The sequence below is a fragment of the Sminthopsis crassicaudata genome, chromosome 4 (assembly GCF_048593235.1).
Source record: "Sminthopsis crassicaudata isolate SCR6 chromosome 4, ASM4859323v1, whole genome shotgun sequence".
Taxonomy (NCBI): domain Eukaryota; kingdom Metazoa; phylum Chordata; class Mammalia; order Dasyuromorphia; family Dasyuridae; genus Sminthopsis; species Sminthopsis crassicaudata.
This window is the reverse complement of record NC_133620.1, coordinates 23,651,163-23,672,417: the sequence shown is the minus strand read 5'-3', so window position 1 is coordinate 23,672,417 and position 21,255 is coordinate 23,651,163. Positions and strand designations below refer to the sequence as shown.

Below are 21,255 nucleotides of genomic sequence, written 5' to 3'. Positions count from 1 at the left end.
TTAGTGAATTAGCAGTATACTGAAACTGAACTACATACAAGCTAACAGACAAACCCATAGTAGACACTCGGAGAGTTCAGAACAAAAAGATAGGAAACTTACTTTTCCCCCAGATCAGATCACTTTGGAAGTATTTAGAACTTTCAGATTCTCAGACTGAGCTAAGAAAACAACAGAAAAATACAAAAAGACAAGAATTTTAGTCATATATTCTTCTTTTCTCCTCTTCTCAGAAATAATATGAAATCTAAAGATAAGAAATCAGGTGGAACAATGAGCAAACATAAAAAGAATTCCACCTTCAAGAGCTTCTGGGATAATGGAAGCTCTAAAGCTGACAATAACTTGAAAAAAAAATCTATAAACAGCCTCCAAAAATTCAGATTGAACACAAGCCCAACAAGAATTCATAGAAGAGTTAAAGAGATTAAAACAACAACAAAAATTCAAAAAAGATTTAAAACACTAGACAAGAGTAGTAGAGGGAAAAAATGGGGAAAAATTGTGAGTGGTATAAAGAAAGTTATGAGAAAAGAACAGCTTGGTAAAAAAGATACAAAACTTAAGAAAATAATTTTGAAAAATAACAAATTTGATTTATAGAAAAAACACTTGACCAGGGAAATAGATTGAAGAAAAATAATCTAAGATTCATTGGACCAAATGAAAACTATGAACCAAAAAAGAGCCTAGACATCATATTTCTAGAAATTACTAAAGAAAACTGCCCAGATATCTAAGGGTCAGAAGGCAAAGTAGAAATTGAAAGAATCATTTCCTGAAAGAAACCCCAAGATGATAACTTCAAAATGGAAAATATTATAGCCAAAATCAAAGCTCCAGGATCAAAGAGAATATATTAAAAATTGGCAGAAAGAAAGAATTCAAGTACAATTAGCATCACACAAGATATAGCAGCTATAAGTTTAAAGAAGGCAAAAGATATAACCTTATAACCAAGAATAATCTACAGGGGGAAAATGGATATATAATGAAATATAAGACTTCTAAGTGTTCTTAATTAAAAGACCAGAGCTGAATAGATATCATGTGAGAGAGAAATCATATTTAGCAAGTTGCTTTTGTTAGATTAAAGTGTTAGGGAGCCAGCTACTAAATTCTAAGTTTTTGTTTTGGGATTAGAATCATTGCTTTTCTATTTCTTTTCCTGGGAAACAAGTTTCTAGCCACAGATGGTTGAATGCTTTTCATGACATGATGATGCACCATCCTTTCAAATGTCATTTCTTGCAGCAGGCCACTCTGAGATAGAAGTAGGAGCCCTCATGGGCCAGGTAAGTCAAACTACTGGCACCAGTTTGACCATAACTTCCTTTCAGACCTCCATGGAGATCTCTGGTTTAGAATGCTGAACTAAAGAGCTTGGAAAATAGCACTGTTTCCAGCCTTACTCCCACAGCCAGCACTGTAAAAAGTAATCACTCTGGAGAAAAGACCTACTTCTGTCTGCCTTCCTTGCTGCCACTGCCATTAATTACTAACTGATAGCCAATGACTAGTATAGATCAGCCTAAGAGGCTTGGGAGAGACAGCCGGCTCCAAGCCACTAACCCTGTTTCCAACTGTATCCTTATCCTACAGCTGTCCTCCTGGGGAGCAGATCCTCTGGACAAAGATTCAGTTTTCGCTATGAATTGCAGCCCCACTGTCATGGTGAGGTGGGCCAGCTAGCCAGGATGGACTAGCAAGGCACTTGGGAGGAGGAGGCAGCCTGTGCCAGGAATAACAAACCACCATCATCACTATCTGGCCTCCCTTTTTAAAAAAATTTATTTTGTTATAGTTTTTTATTTACAAAGCATATGCATAGGTAATTTTTCAACATTGACCCTTGCAAAACCTTCTGTTCCAAATTTTCCCCGCCTTCTCCCAACCTCCTCTCCTAGATGGCAGGTAGTCCAATACCTTTTAAATATGTTAAAATATATGTTAAATGCAATACATGTATACATATTTATACAGTTATCTTGCTGCACAAGAAAAATTGGATCTAGAAAGAAAAAAAAGCAAACCTGAGAAGGAAAACAAAAATGCAACATCAACAGAAAGTATGAAAATGCTATGTTGTGATCCACCCTCAGTTCCTGTAGCCTTCTCTCTGGATGTAGCTGATTCTCTTCATTACTGAACAATTGGAACTGGTTTGAATCCTTTCATTGTCGAAGAGAGCACATCCATCAGAATTTATTGTCATATAGTCTTGTTGCCATGTATAATGATTTCCTGGTCCTGCTCATGTCACTCAGCATCAGTTCATGTCAGTCTCTCCAGGCCTCTCTGAAATTATCCGCTGGTCATTTCTTACAGAAAAATAGTATCCCATAGCATTCATATACCAAAATTTATTCAGCCATTCTCCAACTGATGCTCATCCACTCAGTTTCCAGTTTCTAGCCACTACAAAAAGGGTTGCCACAAATATTTTTGCACATGTGAGTCCCTTTCCTTCCTTTAAGATCTCTTTGGGATATAAGCCCAGTAGTAACACTATTGGGTTAAAGGGTATGCACAGTTTGATAAATTTATGAGGATAGTTCCAAATTGCTCTCTAGAATGGTTGGGTCTGTTCACAGTTCCACCAACAATGTATCAGTGTCCCGGTTTTCCTGCATCCCCTCCAACATTTGTTATATCTTTTCCTGTCATCTTAGCCAATCTGAGAGGTGTGTAGTGGTATCTCAGAATTGTTTTAATTTGCATTTCTTTGATCAATAGTGATTTGAACACCTTTTCATATGACTAGAAATAGTTTTTAATTTCTTCATCTGAAAATTGTCTGTTCATATACTTTGACCATATATCAATTGGAGAATGACTTGATTTCTTATAAATTTGAATCAATTCTCTATATATTTTTAAAATGAGGCCTTTATCAGAACCTTTGAATATAAAAATATTTTTCCAGTTGCTTCGCTTCTAATCTTGTCTTCATTAGTTTTGTTTGTTTAAAAAAAAAAAAAACTTTTTAACTTAATATAATCAAAATTATCTATTTTGTGATCAATAATATCCCTAGTTCTTCTTTAGTCACAGATTCCATCCTGCTCCATATGTCTGAGAGGTAAACTATCCTATGGTCTTCTAATTTATTTATAATACCATTCTTTATGTCTAGATCATGAACCCATTTTGATCTTCTATTGATAATATGGTGTTAGATGTGGATCAATGCCTAGTTTCTGTCATATTAGTTGCCAATTTTCCCAACAGTTTTTGTCAAATAATGAATTCTTAACCCAAATGCTGGAGCCTTCAGGTTTGTCAAACACTAGATTGCTATAGTTATTGACTATTTTGTCCTGTGAACATAACCTATTCCACTGATCAACTACTCTTTTCCTTAGCCAGTACCAAATGGTTTTGGTGACTGCTGCTTTATAATATAGTTTTAGATCTGGTACAGCTAGCTGCCCTCCTATCTTAATAGTGACAGCTTAGCCTTGAGCTCCAGTGACCTCAGGAATAGCAGCATCCTTCAGATCATTGGTTTTTTTGACCAGCAGAATCCCAGCAGCTGCTCTCTCCTGACAAAAAGCCACAGCTATACTAAAGACCCAGAAAAGAAAGTTCTTATTGCCAAAGATCTTGGCCTTGTCAGATGGTTCAACATCGGAAACTTAGGATTTTGTTGGTGAAAATAACAGTAAAGGTGATAGTTGCTGCTGTGCCTGCAGGACCATAGGATCTTTTTACCTGATTTGCAGCTGAAACTTGTATTTTTCATCTTTATCTTGTAGGAATATATTTATATATCTCCTCCATTAAAATGTGAGCTCCTTGAGAGCAGGAAAGATCTTACTTTAACCTTTTATATCCCTAGCACAGTATTTTGCACATTATAAGCACTTAATGCTTTTCCATTCATTCATTTTAAGAAATAATTTGCTTTATATGCATACGCTTTTACCTAGAGCTTCTACTTCTTAGCTTGTACTCTAAAGAAATCAGAGAAAAAGGACATATATCTACAAAAATATTTATAGAAATTTTTATTGTAGAAAAAAACTTAAATAAGAGAGTGCCAGACACTTAGGGGATTACATTATCATCATCATCCTGGCTAGTATTTATATAATACTCTCTTTTCCAAATATAGGTTAAATCTTACTCCTGAAAATAACATTGAGAATAGGTGCTATTATTATTATCCCCATTTTACAGATGAGGAAACAGAGGCACAGAGAGGTTAAATGACTTACATAGGTCACCCAGTATCTGAAGAAGAATTCCAGCTCATCTCTTTCTAACTACAAAGCATGCACTTTATCAATTTTTCAGCATTTGTTGAGCATTTTCTATATACCAGGCACTGTGCTAAGCACTGAACATAAAAAAGAGGCAAAAACAATCTCTCATGTTAGGGAGCTTACAATCTAATTGGGGAGATAAAATGTAAACAAATACACAAAAGCAAGCTCTATACAAGATAAATAGGAAATAAGAAAGAGAAGGCACTAGAATTAATTAAAGGCTGGGGGAAGACTTAAAGATGTAATTTCTACTGTACCTCTTAACTATATACAAATTATGATATATAAATAAATATAAATATTATATATGTGTGTATATATATATAAATATATATATCATATAAACATAATTGTGCCTCAAAGAAATGATGAGATGGGTAGTTCCTGATAGTTCCAGGAAAGACTGATAGAGTACGGTGACAAGCAGGAGGAGGATATATACAACATATTATTGTACAGAAAACATCCAAAGTTAAGTTTGCTCTTTACCTGATGCCTAAAAGGCAATGGATGAAAGATGTACAATAAAACATACATTTTTTTTTTTTAAACACGGCCAGTGAGGGAATTTGTTATGAGAAGCATATTTGTAATTAGAGTCTTGCATTTAAAAAAGATTAATTGGGAGAGGTATGAGGAGAGAGGAAGTAGTAATAGGATTTCAAAAAAGGGCAGAGAGAGAAAAAAAAAGAAAAAGTGATTAAGCCATTTTAAAGGATTTACAAGAAAGAAGAAAAGCCAGAAGGAAACAGGCAAGCAGAAAGCTACATACTGAATTATGTGCTTAAAAAGAAAGCAGGTTATATATAATATAGACTCAGTTCTCTCTGATTTATGTATTACTTGGAAGTGCTAATTTTTTTTTTTTTGTTAAGATTAGAATTAAGAAAAAAACTAAAATAGAAAAATATCTTTTGTAAAGGAAAGATACACATTTTAGGATAGGCAAGTATTGCATTATTGCAGTGTCTAAATTAGACCTTCTTGTGAGATAAAGGAGAAAACAGGTTAATAATAGATAGTTTCTGTTGTGTAGGTGATTTTTAAAAATAAAGTATGATTAAAATCCTGCTATGAAAGGCATAATGAATTTATAGATTGGTTATTCATGAATCTTTTTCCTTCCACTCCCATTTACCTCAGGGATGTTGTAAGAATTGATGAGATAATGTCTGTAAAAATCTTTGAGCTTCTCGGAAGAGAAGGGCTTATAAACACAGGTATAATTTTCTGAAACCTCAATTTATCAGATTGTAAAGGAAACATGACAGTTCTGAATCTTTGATTTTGCAAAATAATGTTAAATTTGGCAGAGTAGAATAATTTTGTTTGTTTTGCTCTGGTTGGATGATAACTTCATCTTAGAGTATTTAATAGTGGAAATGACAATAATGAATATTTGTGGGCAATAATGGTACAGCATTCCTTTGAATTCATAACCTGAGACAGAAAATAAGTACCTTAAAACCTACTAACATTGGAAATTAGGAATTTTTTATCCCTAGTCATTGTTGAAATCAAGCCACTTAGCCACAATTATCTTTATCTCTCAGATTAAGTAGGTATCAAATTTAATTCCTCAGGCTTTGACATCTCCCCCTCTCATCTGTTTCTAAGGCCTCTTGATTTCACCTTTGCAACATCTCTCCTCTCACGCTGCTACTATAGTTCAGATCTTCTTTCCCTTCTACCTGGAACATTGCAATAGCCCCTTGGGGGGGGAGGTCTGCCTGCTTCAGGTCTCTCCCCACTCCAGTCCATTCTCCCTTCAGTCACTAAAGTGACTGTCCTAAGGTACAGGTCTGACCTTGAATGCCATTTGTATTCTAGTGGCTCCCTGGTACAAGTACCAATAAAATCCCATCTTCTAAAGGAAGCCTTTACCAATCCCTTTAATTGTGACTTTCTCTCTTTCTTGTTTACTCTAAAGATAGCTTGTATCCTCTATAGCTTGTAACATTGTTATTGTTATTTTATTTTATTTTATTTTATTTTTTTGTCTCCCCTATTAGATTGTGAACTCATTAAGGGCAGGGACTTGCCTCTTTTTGTGTTTCTAACATTTAGCATAGTATCTGGCAAGTAGTAGGTATTTTATAAATATTTTATTGACTAGATAAAATTCTGTCTAACCTATACATATGTTGTATGGACTTAGTCATTTTCAAATTTTTATTCTTTATTAGAATGCTAGCTCCTTGAAGGAAGGGACTGTTTTTGCTTTTCATCATATCACTAGTGCCTGGCACAGTGCCAAACTAATAGTAAGTGTTTAATAGTAATTGGTAAACATTTATTAATGCCTCCTGTGTGCCAGACATTGTGATGGAGACACAAAAAAGGCAAAAGATAGCCCTTGCCTTTGAGGAGCTTGCCATCAATTGGAGAAAATAACATTGGAAACAAAATAAATTGAAAAAAAAAAATCAAGAGCAAAGGCAATCAGCATTAAAGGAGATCAGGAAAAATTTTCTATGGAAGATGATATTTTCTCCAGAGCTTGAAGGAAGCCAGGGAAGCCAGGGAAGAGATAAGGGAAGACAGCATTACAATCATAGGAGGGTAGCCAGTCAGTCTGAATTTTCAGTCAGGAGATGGAGGGTCTTGATAGAAGAAGAGCTAGAAAGTCAGTATTATTAAATTACAATTTAAGGGGGGAAGAGTGGTGAGGGTGGGCAAATTATATGGGGTTTTGAACACTAACCGAGATTTTATTTTTGATAGTTGGGAGATAACATGGTCAGACCGTGTTTTAGGAAAATCAATTTGACACTGGATCGAGAATGGACTAAAGTGGGGAGACTTGAGAAAGGGAGACCAACAATAAAGAATGCAGCAGTGGAGTGAAGAGGGCCTGCATCCGGGTGTTGGGCAGTGCTGAAGAAGTCACCTTGAGAAGATGATCAAATTGACAACAGACACTTTGTCAACAGGTGACTTGGGAGGAGTCAGAGATGGTACCTGGGATTTCAAGCAGGATAACTGGGAGGATTGTGTATTCAGCTGTATTAGGGAAGTTAGGAAGAGGGAAAAATGAGTTCAGCTTTCAACATGTTGAGTTTAAGGTATGTGTAGTCCATTCAGTTGAGATGTCTAATTGGCAGTTCTAGGTTGTAAAATAGAATTCAGCAGAGACACATTAGGGCTTGTTTTCTGATTGGCTGATTTGCTGATTTGCTGAGTCTCTGTCTTTGGTCTTTGGAAGAACTTGAAGAACAACAGAAGTTTCTTAGGATTGGTAGAATGTGAAAATGTTTGGATATTCTAAAAAAGAGGAAGAGAATAATATTGACAAAGGATATAGATGAGTGAACATTTGATTCCTGGCAGATTTTAGAGTGTATTGTTTACAATCTGATCAGTGAATATCTTTTAAAAAAAAGAAATTGACCAAATGAGAGATTTTTTTTGTGCTATACAGTGTATTTAATAGATTGTAGGTGCTCTATAAATGCTTATTCCTGTCTCTGATATAGGGAAATAGCATGGCTTCAAGAATAGATCAATTTCCTTTTTTGGGTGGGTTTGTTTGACTAGTAGAACAGGGCAGTGCTACAGATTTTGTCAAAATTTTAATGATCCAGTTGACAAATTTCTTCATGTTTTTGCTACGAAAAAAAGTGAAGTTATGAGCTTAAAGAGTGAAATTGTTGGACTGGCAACTGGCTGATGCCAAAGAATATTTATGGTGTGATATCATCTTGGGAGGAGCTCTTCAGTTGGTTCCAGGACTTGTGTTGCTTGATATTGATTGTATTACTCGATTTCTGATGCTACTTTTTTCAAAGCAATTAATTTCAATGAACTATTAGGTTGGGTCCCCAGAGGTGATGGCTACATTCCCTTAGGATCTTAGGGTTAACCCTGTCAGGATGTTTCTTGTAGTAAGCCAGATTAGAGTGGTGTGGTAAAAAAAAGTTGGTACAAGATTTCTCCACAAAGTTCTGGGATGCACTCTTCTGCAAGTAAATAGAGAATCTAGGGGAATATAGGTATATTCTTAAATCACATGTGGCAGTGAGTTACATTCCCTTTATGTGGTAGTCATAAAGTTGGCAAGGTATATCTTTTGGGGGGGATTCTTTATAAAGTCTTGAGGTTACCTTTCCTAAGTGTGTTAGCTCCTACTGTAGACACTGTGTCTCCTCTTCTGGAAAGGTTGCTAATGAAAGGAAGTCCAACATCTACCTTACTTACAAAGTTTACAAGATCTTCCTCCAAACTGCTCATCATTTCTTATAGAACAATTAAATTCATATACCATAACTTATTCAGCCATTCCCCAACTGATGGGCATCCATTTGGTTTCGAGTTCCTTGCCACTACAAAAAGGGCTGCCACAAACATTTTTGCATGTGTGGATCCTTTTCTCTCTTTCTCTCTATGATCCCTTTTGGGATACAGGCCCAGTAGAGACACGTCTGGATCAAATGGTATGCACAGTTTGATAGCCCTTTGGGCAAAATTTCAGATTACTCTTTAGAATAGTTGTATCAGTTCACAATTCTACCAGTAATGCAACAGTACTCCAGTTTTCCCACCTCCCCTCCAATATTTATTATTATCTTTTCCTGTCTTCTTAGCCAATCTGAGAGATGTAGCTAGCGGTACCTCAGAGTTGTCTTAATTTGTATTTCTCTAATCAATTGTGTTTTATAGCATATTTTCAATGACTAGAAGTGGCTTTAATTTCTTCATCTGAAAATTGTCTGTTCATATTCTTTGACCATTAATCAATTAGAGAATAGCCTGTATTTTTATAAATGAGTCAATTCTCTATATACCCTTGCATGTAAATTTTTTTTTCTCATTTTAGCAGTTTCTTTTCAAGGGCTTGGCTGAAAGGCTTCTAAGTGAAGTTGCCAGATATTAAAATCCTCAGATTCTGAATTTTTTTTTTTTTTTTTTTTTTTGGTGGATGACACAACCAAGTTTCCTTAGCCAATATCAACATACTTCCTGTGCTGCAATGTCATTTCCTTTCATCTAGTAACTTTCTAATACTTCTCAATGGATCAAAGACTTTTTTCACTTAGTCTAAAAGCCTATTTTATTGATCAATTGTTCACACCTCTGATTGGTTGGTTGTTTTGACTGAGAGAAGTGTCTGAGCTCACCCAACTTGAATCCTGACTCCAACTAATCATCTCCCCTCCAAAAAAACCACTCTTTCTCACTTTTGTATTCCTTTTTATTGTTGAGAGTCAACACCTGTATAATGGAAGTCATCCAGGCTCCCAAGTTAGGGGTCCTCCCCAACTCCTCACTTTCACCGTCCCTATCCAATTTAAAGTTGAACCGCCCTGTCCATTCAGCCTTTATCATCTCTTCTATACACTCCCTTGCTTCTCATGATGCTGCCCACACCGAGGCCCCAGCTTTCATGACTTCTCACCTGGACTTGTACAGCAGCTTTTCTTCTAGTGTCTTTCCCCATTCTAGGGCATCCTCTACTCAGCTGTGGAGTTGATCTTCATAAAGGGCAAAGTCTGAGTCTGTAACATTGCCTTCCGCATTCAGTAAACATCACTGGCTCCCTACTATCTCCAGGCTCCAACTCAAGATGTTCTGTTTGGCCTTCAGAATACGTAACATGGCTCCTGTCCACCATTCCAGTGTGTTCAGGGACGATTAGTACCTTTGGTGTCCGCTGCCAAGCCCTTTCCAGAGCTGTTTCCCACCTTTGGCGCCTGACCTATCTGCCCCAGACATGTGGAGACTTCCGGGGAAAATAGGTGGATAAAAACAGCTTGTGCCAGTGGCCATGAAGGCAGGGGAAGTGGGTGCTGTGGAGCGCCTGGAGCTTGGTCAGACATCAAAGACACCTGGGCTGTCCCCCGCCTCTCGAGCCACCCCATCCCCATTTTGACTTTGTCCTGCCACTGGACAGTGGTGGCTTTAGGGGAGAGAAGCCCACGCTGGCCCTCTACTGTAAAGGGCAGGAACTTTGGAGAAATATACTTAAGGCTCAGTATGATTGATTTAAACAAGATGCTAACTCAGTGGAGTTGGTGAGACAATGATTATCTAGTTTAGCATGGTGATTAATAGTTCTCTAGATCAGTATGATTGATTTAATCTTACAACAAATAAAGGTTCGCTAGTGATGTAATGATTAGGTTATACTCAGTATACTATAATGATGTAATGGTAATAGAGCATATAAACTGGGTGACCGTCTTGGTGGCTCTCCTCCACTCCTCCACTGAGACCAAAGCCCATTCCCAAGGGTCTCCACAAAGCTAGCAGGCCCTAGGCAAGGAGACAATAAAGACTTTTGGATTTTATTCCTGACTATTCTCCTGGTGATTATTCTGCTGAAATAAAGGCTGGTCCCAAGATTTCCAGAAAACTGACCAGAACATTACACTCTACCATTTCTACAAGGCCTTGCATTGCTTACACAATGAGCCCCAGGCTGCTCCTTGGGCCTGTGACCCTTGGCTTTTGCAGACCTTGGCTCCTGGTTCCAGGCATTGTCCATACTGTCTCCTTCCTCCCTGCCCCCAGCTTTGGATCTCCACTAACACTGTGATAGGATGTCTCTCCTGCTCCCCCAGATGCTGGGGCTTCCCCCTCCCCAGCTTGCCTCCACATTTGCCCACCTCCCTCTTGTTGGCAGGGTGCCTGTGTTAGGGCCACCTCTTTTTTGTGTCCTTAAGGCCCAGCCTGATAAATACTGTTGATAAACAGGCTTCTTTTCCTAGAGGCCCCACAGTCCACTAAAGGCACTGGGTTTGCTGAGGATGAAATGATAAACTTGGAGGTAGGAAGCCCGAGTTCAGATCCTCCCTCTGAATCTGGGGGAAGTTACTTTACCTCTTTCAGCCTCCATTTTCTTTCCCTTAGATTGGAGATAGCGGTGGGACTTCTGCAAGATCAACTGTAAAGTGCTTTGGGCACGTTCAAGGGTAGGAATGCCATCACATCATTTATGGTTTGGTTGGGGTGGGGGTGAAAAGGGCTGGGCCTTTTTTGTCTTAGTCTCTAGAAAAGTGAATCTGTGCTGAGGACTCACAGTGATGTAGTCTGAGTGCTAGAGTGCTTAGAGGCCCAAAGTAATAGCAAATAACTGTCCATTATATGGAGCCTACTCCATGCCAGGCACTCTGCAGGAGCTTTGGGAACATTAGCTCATTGGTTCTTCACAAAAACCCCAGGAGGAAGGTGCTGTTATATCACTATTTTACAGTTAGGGGAACTGAGGCAAAGAGTTTAAAGTAACTTGCCCAGGTTCCCACTAGGTGCCTGAGTCAGGATTTGAACTTGTCTCCCTGGCCCCAGACTGGGCACTCTGTCCATGCTGGCATCTCTTAACTTCAGTTCTGTCCTTGGCTCTATCACTGTCTACTTTGTGACCCTGGGAAAGCCGAGTCATCCTTTGAATGTTTTCTCCCTGGTAAAGTGAAGGGATTAGATCGGATAATCCTTGTGTTCTCTCCTAATTCTACAGTCTGTCATAGTTAATGGCAATATTGATTTGGACAGTTAGTTCTTAAAGGCCTAAACTTAGACCAAAGGTGGATGTTGTCTAGAAGTAGATTGCAACTTAATATTAGAATAAGCTTCTTAGCAAATGAAGCTTCTCTATGTGAAATGGTTGCTTCTGGTGGTACAGGATTCTCTGCCACTGGAGTTCTTTAAGCCAGAGACAGCAGCTCTGAGATTCTATCAGATTAGCAAGACTTAGTTTCCTCCTTTATAAAATGGGGGTGACGATACTTGCCCGCCTGATCTCATGGTTTTCTGTGAGGCAAGTTCTTCCCTAAAGGCCCTGTATCATCACCCATCGTCCCCCTGTACTTCAATACTTAAGAAGGAGAGGATTTCATTCATATCTTAGTTACTGCCCAGTCTTGGCAGGTGGTCTTCAGGATTTGTTGTAACCAAAAATCTTCTTTCCCTGGGGCCATACTGGTGAAGAGCCCCTCAGAGTGTGGGCCATCGATAGTAAGGGTGATAGTGCACCCATCTTGGGCTCCCAGTTGGCCCAGCTTCCAGGATGAGTGCACTGTCACTCTTACTTGAGGGGAGGGCCTTGCTTACCTTAAAATGCATTTGAAATCCATTGCTCTTGTCACACTCGTAAATAGTGTCACTCTGCCACTGATGGCACTGACAGGGCCAGAGGAATTTTCTGAGAATTAGAATTCCAGTAGAGATGGGAAAATTGCAGATGGCACAAAGGGAGGCTTAACTGTTATATAGACTTTTTTCAGCCCAAAGGAATCTTGATTAAGTAGTTGAGACAGACACAGATTGATGAGAATCATCTAATTTAGCAAATTGAGCATATTTTCTTCATTACATTGGGCAAGACCTTGACCCAAGGTCTTTTTTTGCCCCCTTATGTGATTCAAAATGGAGAAGGTTGATATAATCTTATAAAGAGCTGGATTTGGAGCTAGGAGGACCTAGATTCAGATCCTGTATCAAATACCAAAGATTTTGATCCTTGGGCAAGACATTGAACTCTTATGTGGTTGAGGCATTCTCTTTTTTTTTCTGGTTTGATTTGATTTTTCTTGTGTAGCAAGATAATTGTATAAATATGTATGCATATGTTAGATTTAGCATATTTTTGCCGTGTTTAACATATATATATATATACTGGACTACTTGCCATCTAGGGAAGGGGGTGAGGGAAGATGGGGAAATTATAACAAAAGGTTTTGCAAGGATTAATGTTGAAATTTAAAAATAAACAAATAATTAAAAGGTGAAAAAAAGAAAAAGAAAACTTCACCTGTCTCTGGGACCCCAAGAAGGAGTGATTTAGTAGACTTTTTTTTTCTAAATGTGGTGCTGAATCTCTCTGAAACTATCCTTAGTTGATCCTGTCTGTATCTTGTTTATACAGTTTTTGGCATATTATCTTCCCCATTAGACTGTGAGCATTTTGAGATTGGGAATTAACTCTCCCCACCCTCCACCTCCTTGTTTGTATCTCCTATGCTTAGCACAGTGCCTGGTGCCTAGTAGGTGTTTTTAATAAAAGCTTTTCAACTGATTGAGGATATTTCTTTTATTTGAAGGTTTAGAAACTGACTGGGTAATATGGGTAATATATGGTTCAGTTCACATTTATGAGCATTGAATATTCTAGGTCTTTGGAAGACCCATAGTATTTTCTTTTTGTAAGCTATTACAGTAATCATGTTTTCCTTTAAAATGTGAATTAAGGTTAAGGAACTTGACTGTATATCTGGCTGAGAATGGTGGAGTCCCACTTACTGAGGGTAATTTTTGCTTTGATAATATACATGATCAAATCCTCTCATATAATTAGGGTTGGGCTTAAAATAGCAGAGCTTATTTTTTTTTTTTTTTTTTTCTGTGAGAAAAGTAGGTTACAGGAAGCCATCAAGATGATCACATTTGTAATGATACATTAGTACATAAAAGCCAATTAAAGCTGAAAGCTTTCTTATTTGAGCTTACTATCTTTTACTGTCTTGAAGGGAGCAATCACATCTCTTCCAGCTTCTTGTCTTTCAATTTCTTGTGACTTTAAAAGTTGTTTGTTTGCTGTAAGAGTTTTAAAATTTCCACCTCTTACATGTAAGGCTTTTTTTTTTTTAAGCATGGATATGTGTAATTTTCCCCCCTATATCTATGATTTCAAATGTCAGTATTCCAAATTCTGAAAAATATATCTAAGTATAAGTAGTATAGGGATAATCCTTTCCTTAGAATCAATAATCATTTCTTTGATGCTTTAAGGCTTACAAAGTACTTTTCTGACAACATATGAGGCAGTGTGGAGAGAACACTAGATTTGACATCAGAAAAGTTGGATTTGAATTCTAGTTATGTTTCTTAATACCTATCTCTCTTCTTTTTTTTAATTGAAATTGTTCTTTTGTTGGCTCATAATTGTTTTCATTGTCTTTATATAGTGTAGTATATTGGAAAACATGGTAGACAAGAATTCACAGGCCTTTAAAAAATTTATCAACAGTTTTTTATTTTTCCAAATTCATGTAAAGATAATTTTCAACATTTATTTTATTTTTTACTGAGGCAGTTGGGGTTAAGTGACTTGCCCAGGGCCACACAACTAGGAAGTGTTAAGTGTCTGAGGTCAGATTCAACATTTATTTTTTCAAGTCATGGTGTTCCAGATATTTCTCCTTCCCTCCCTTACCATTCCTCTTCCAGCAAGCATTCTAATAGATGTTAAATAACTCACATCACTTCTGGAGCCATGAGGGCAGGAACTCACTTGAATCACTTCCCAAATTCCCCTACAGACTACGTTACCTTCATGCCTTACATGCAGTTTTGGAGTAGTGAGGCAGTTTTCCATTCCAAGGAAAGGGTCAGCAGGAAAGATGGGAGGGGAATGTGGTTGGCTCTGTGAGCAAAATCAGCAGCAGACCACATCCTCCAGTGAAAGTCTGCAGTCAGCCCTTAGTCCAACATAGAAGGTTGGGAGAGGCCCCTCTACTCCAGGAACAGTGTTTAACTCACATAAAGTAAAAAGTCATAAAATAGGCATAGAAATGAATAAAACAAACAAACAAACAAAAAACTTGACCATGAAAAGTTACAATTGTTACAATGGTGGAACTCAAAAAGGATTTGAAAAATCAAATAAGAAAAATAAATAAGAGTAACTGGGAAAAGAGAATGATGCAAGAGAATCATGGAAAAAAAAAGTAAATAGCTTGATTTTAAAAATGGAAAAAGATATTCAAATTTACCGAAGAAAGTAACTCCTTAAAAAGTAGTACTGACTATTTAAAAAAGGAGCCACAAAAACTCAATGAAGAAAATAATTCCTTAAGAATTGTAATTAGGAGAATGAAAACTAATGACTCCATGAAACATCAAAAATGATAAAGAAAAAAAAAGAAGAGAGAAAAAAAAGGAAAAATGATAAAAAAAATTAGTGAAAAAAATAGAGGAAAATATGAAATTTCTCTTTGGAAAAACAGCCAACCTGGAAAATAGATTCATGAGAGATAATTTAAGAATTATTGGACTACCTGAAAACCACAATTAAAAAAAAAAAAGAGTATGGAAATTGAATTTCAAGAAATCATTGGAAAAAATCAGAAGATAAAATAGAAATTGGAAGAATCTACTGATCATCTTCTGAAAGAGATCCCAAGACAAAATCTCCCAGGAATATTATAGTCAATTTCCAAAGTTCCCAGGCAACAAGAAAATATTGTAAGCAGCCAGAAAGAAACAAATTGAATATCATAGAGCTGCAATCAGGATTATACTTTATTTAGCAGCTTCATTATAGGACCAAAGGGCTTGGAATATGATATTCTGGAAGATAAAGGATCTAGGATTACATCCGAGAATTTGCCCACCTAACAAAACTGAATATAATCCTTTTGATTGAGATCACAGTGGTGATTCTTAGTTTGAAATAAGTATGTAAAAAATTCACAATATCCATTCTTTTCGGTAGGTTTATTTAGGAGAAGAGGGTTATAGACAAAGTAAGAGGTAAAATAGGCACTAGGAATGGCAAATATGAAATATAGGTGGGGGAGCAATAATTTATCATTATCAAGGAAAGGAGTTTGGAAGGACCTTTAAGGGAATATGTTATGAGGCCTGGATATGCCATTGACTGGAAGGCTAGATCCATATAGGAATTTAGCAGATTAACCAGAGTTAGCTATATAGTAAGGAGAAAGATGCCATTAAAGGGAAGGCACTCTGAGGAAAGAGAGAGAGAACACCTCATACTGGACTTAGTCCTGAAAAGGACTTAGCAAAGATCTTCACCATGAGCAAATCTTTTATAGGGGAAATACTGACTTGGAGGTTTCTCAAGATCAGGAAAGAATTTGGTAGTTCAGAGGGAGAAGTCAAGGAGGAGCCAAAGCAAATACCTGGCAGACCAGGTCCCAGAGTTGTCTAAAGATATGCTAATCAGTATTTCAAAGACTGGGGATTGACAGTGGTGATTGATAAAGAGTTCCATCCTCTGTACAAAGAGGCTAGTCTGGGAATTGGTTATACCTGATATTAGCCAGATAGATAGGTTTCTTCCTGACAGGAGAAGAGAATAAGTACATATTACTTCAGAGAGGAAAAAAAAGAACATTTAATGAAATGATAGCCTTTTAGGCAATCCTAATTAAAAAACCAGAGCTGAACAAAAAAATTTGTTCTTCAAATATAAGACTGAAGAGAAACATAAAAAGATATACAGGAAAAAAATATCTTAGACATTCAATAAAATTAAACTTTATAGTCCTACATGTGGAAAGATGAGACTTATAAATCTTAAGAACTTAATCACTATCACTAAATATATAGTTATTATATTTAATACCCATATAACCTTGGGCAACTCACATGACTTTTTACCTTGGCCTCTGTTAAATAAGTCTCAAAATGCTATAAAATCATACTTTCTCTTTTTACTTCACTTGATTATTAAAAAACAAAGGCACCATCCTAATTTTAACAAACTCACCTTTCAGAGAAATTGCTAGCTACATGGTCACTTTTGTACAATTCAACCTTATTATTTTACAGTTGAGATAATTGGAGCCCAAAGAGGTGACTTTCCCAACTGGTAAAAGCAAACCTAATCAGGATATATGTAATAACAACTACCATACTAGCATTTGCATGTTGCTTTAAGGTTTGCAAAGTGCTTTATTTCATTTCAAAGTTCATTTCATCCTCATAACAATGTTGGGAAGTAGATGTTATTTTTTCTTAAATACTACTTATCATTTTAATGAAAGATCTATTCTTTTTATGACTGTAATATTATTTTATTTTTAATGGTATTTGTTTATTTCTCTCCCCCCCCCCCCCCCCCCCACTGGGGTTAAGTGACTTGCCCAGGGTCACACAGCTAGGACGTGTTAAGTGTCTGAGACCACATTTGAACTCCGGTCCTCCTGAATTCAGGGCTGGTGCTGTAACCACTGCGCCACCTAGCTGCCCCCATATTTGTTTATTTCAAATAAATGCAAAGATAGTTGTCAACATTTGCCTTTGCAAAATCTTGTGTTCCAAATTTTTCTCCTTCCCTCCTCTCCTTCCCCCTCCCAATATAGATTAAGCATGTGCAATTTTTAAAAACATATTTCCATATTTATCATGCTGCACAAGGAAAATCAAATCAAGAGAGGAAAAAAACTCGAGAAAGAAAAACCAAGTAACCAACCACTAAAAAGGGCTGCAAATAATATGCCTCAATCCACATTCGGTCTCCATATTTTTCTCTGTGGATAGGGGTGGTACTTTCCATCACAAGTTTATTGGAATTGCCTTGAATCGACTAATTCTTCAAAAAAGCCAATTTCATCATAATTGATCATCATATAATCTGGTTATTACTGTGTACAAGATTCTCCTAGTTCTGTTCACTTCACTCTGTATCAGTTCATGTAAGTCTTTACACTTTTCTGAAATCAGCCTTCTCATCATTTTATATAGAACAATACTATTCCATTCCATTCATATATCATAACTTATTTAGCCATTCCCCAGATCCACTCAATTTCCAGTTCCCCACCAGGCAGATGCTATTATTAATACCATTTTGCAGATGAGGAAACTGAGGTAAGCAGAGGTCAAGGTGGGATTTGAATTCAGATCTTCTGGACTTCAAGTCTAGTACTCTATCCATTAGGCCAGCTAGCCCCCTTTATATGGGCAGATTTGTGAATCAGAAGGGAAATGTGAGAAATCTGTGGCTGAAAGAGGTTTGAGACAGAACCTGCCACTAAGTCCCAGATACTCCTTGACCTTGCGCCAGTAATACCTAACTTAATGTTAGGCAGAATTCATCCCTGCAAGCCTCCCTTGCATATGATGCTTTCCCTCTGCAGATATACTTATTAGAAATATTTCTTCTACCTCTTAATAGCTGGTGGTTTTGTCTGTGGTTTGTCTTGTCTGACTGCAAGAAGAAATCCTCCAGAAACAAGGTCACGCTGTGCATTTGCAAGTTGTGAGTGCTGCTGTCAGAGGAGGGGAAGGTGGAATAGTGCTGCACCAAGCTGCCGACCAGAGCTCCGCACCAAGTGGGGGCTTCCCAGATATCTGCTTGCTGACTGGATGACTCTTTTGGGAGCTTTAAGGTGTCCCTTGGGAAACCAGTATCCAGGACAAAGGAACACAATCTGGGATTGGGCACAATCTGTGGTTAGACCTGAGAGCCTCTGGAGGAGGGCAGAGGAATGTAAAACAAAGCTGGAAAGATGGATTGGAGCTAGACTGGGGAAGGCCTTAAAGGCCAGGCTCGAGGGTTTGGCTTTTGTTTGGTGAGCATTAGAGAGCTGCTGAAGACTATAGTAGTCCAGATGAGAGTCCTGTTGAGAACACCTTCTCCCTTCTAGTCACGTGAGTTTACAGTCTAGGAGTCCTTGATGCCCGTCCCCTTTTCACATTCAGTCAGTTGCTAAATCTTTTAATTTCTACCTCTGCAGTCACAGCTCTCTTATTCCCTGTGCGGAGGCCAACATGTTAGTTCTGACATTCATCCTATCCGACCTAGATTACCGCACCACCCTCCATGTTTTTGTCCCATGAAGACCACAGACAAATTTCTTGTCTCCCTGTTGATAGATTAGTTTTAATGTAGTTCATTTTACCACATTACTTTTCCAAATAGAAATGCCAGAAGCCTAGCTTCTCATGGGTGTGATAAAGTTAACTTTGCCCATTGTCTGAAAAAATGGATCGCTTCTGTTCTTTCTCTGCTTTGTACATAGTGTGTGGTCATTACTTTCTTCAGATGCTATCTTAAAGTACCTACTATATGCAAATCACTGTGGGCAGTCTGGGAATAATTAGTCTGTCTTCCTGTGTGCTCTTCTTTACATTGCTGGGAACATTTTGTCTAATCTTTATGGGAGGAGGGGGACTCGGCCCACCTGCATCAGCCCCAGAGTGTGAGCTTCTTGAAGGCAAGGTCTGGCATTTGTTGGCGCAGGGCCTTTTACAATGGAGATGCTTAATCGAGGTGTGTAGAATTAATTTATGTGATCCTTAATTCAGCATGCTCACTAGTGTGCTCTCTCTCTCTCTCTCTCTCTCTCTCTCCCTCTCCTCTCCCTCTCTCCCTCTCTCTCTCTCTCTCTCTCTCTCCCCCCTCTCCTTCTCTCCCTCTCTCCCTCTCTCCCTCTCTCTCTTCTTCCCTCTCTGTCTCTTTCTTTCACTGCATCTCTGATTTTTTGTTTCTCACTGTCTCTTGCTTCCTCCCTTCCTCTGTGTCTCTTTCTCTCTGTTGTATGTGTGTCTTTCCCCTCCCTTCCTCTGTTTCTCTATTTTTTTGTCTCACATGTATACTTATACCCATACTTACTAACTGCAGTGTCCAAGAGAGTATGGAAAACAGCATTGTATCAGACCATTGGCAAACCCCAGTTGTCAGTAAACCTTTTCCTTTTCTTTGCCATTGACAGCTGGAGCCATTCTAGTGATAGATTTTCAGAGTGGAGCCATTTGACTGATCAGTTCATGCTTGGGTCTGGCCCCTTGGTTTGAATTTCTTCTCCTTTGGGTTTCTCGTGTTCCAGCTTGTGCCCAGCTCCTCATTATTTTCTCTGCTTTGGGTGATCCTGAGTAATTTGGAGTGTTTTCTCTTCACCACAGGTTTTCTGTGCTGCATGTTGTAGCCTGAAGTGCAAGTTGCTGTATATGGAGAAAAAGGAAGCTCGAGTATGTGTAATCTGCCATTCCGTGCTCATGAATGGTGAGTATTAATTAGGAGAGGCTGGATCTGTAGGGACCACCAAGAGCCAAACTGAAGAGGTTTTGTGAAGACATGACTGTTTCTTCCTGATTTTAGATTTTTTTTGCAAGTGGTTTGTCTTCTTAAAGCATCTTGAAGTTAGTTGGGAAAATTGAATTATATTTAAAATGTGTTTTGGAAACTTGGGCTCTTCTTCCCTGATATCATGGCTAAAGGCTAACGCCAGGTAAGTGCCACCAGGAAAAGCAGAGTTGGCTACATTCATAGAGCTACTGCTGCAGTGAGTGTTAGAAAATGTGTTGGGTTTCCTGGGGAAATGGGAGATGGAGGGATTCCCTTTGGAGATGGGCGGGCAGGGTACTTTTGAGGGTTATTGCCTCACTACCTTTGCCAGGGGAAGGGCAGGCATGCTAATAATGAGAAGTCCTCTTCTTGTTCTTTATTATTTTAAAACAAGTAAATGTTCCAAAATCCAGGAACAATGGAGATTGGTTTTTGAAAGTGCAGCCCTTTTAGCATTTAGACTTATTCTAGCCAAAGTAACTGTTACTTTGTTTTGTCACCTAAGTATGTGGCTTTGAGGAGTTTGCCTGTGGGGTTTAATACAGCCATTGCAGTCTTCATCTTGTGGGCTTAGAAAAGGGAGCTACATTTCAGGTAAAATCCTTAAATAGTCTTATAAAGAGATACAGTACAATTGATGAGGCAAGAGTGTTTTCCCTCTGAAAGCCTCCCCTTTCCATTGTCAAAATGAGTCCCGAGAGGCTCGAGTGCCAAGGAGCAGGCAGGGCGGGTCCCTGCCCATACCACCGTGGAGTACCCCCAGAAGCTGATGCTCCTCTGCTCTGGGCCCCTCCTGCTCTGTCTTTGTCCGCATCGCCCACCCATCGTGATGTTTTCTGGTGCTGGCCTGTGAACTGATTGCATGCTGAGTTAGTCTGAGCAGTTTTCATCTCCTATGATCCACTCAGTTTCCTTCCACTTTTCAATTCTTGTAACTTTGAGCAGACATTCATCATGTGCACCCCTTTTAGGGGCCATTGATTTTTATTTCACTGCTTCCATGTTCCTTCCCTGGCACTGGGCTGCAGACGCACGCGCCAGCTTAATTACAGTGCCTGACGCCTCCTTGGCCATATAAGGTCTTCTGCCTTTTGACTTGGCACAGCCCAAGATGAAGGAAATGACAGAGGGTTCATAGGCAAGTCTTACTTTGTGTTAAGCCAAGGAGGCCCCCCAAAGGGCATCCTTAGGGTCACCCACTTGTCTTGGTTATTTAAGCATCTCTCCTCTCGC

The 21,255-nt window shown here is 38.4% G+C and overlaps 1 protein-coding gene across 6 annotated transcripts in view; it reads left to right on the top strand.

The window, feature by feature from the left end:
• Positions 1-21,255, top strand: part of ZFYVE9 (zinc finger FYVE-type containing 9) — a 172,670-nt gene that overhangs the window by 100,919 nt on the left and 50,496 nt on the right. For all 6 annotated transcript variants that reach the window (XM_074265932.1, XM_074265934.1, XM_074265936.1 and 3 more), the window contains one exon: positions 19,860-19,959. In XM_074265932.1, coding sequence (XP_074122033.1) covers positions 19,860-19,959 — 100 coding nt within the window. The remainder of the gene's footprint in view (positions 1-19,859; positions 19,960-21,255) is intronic.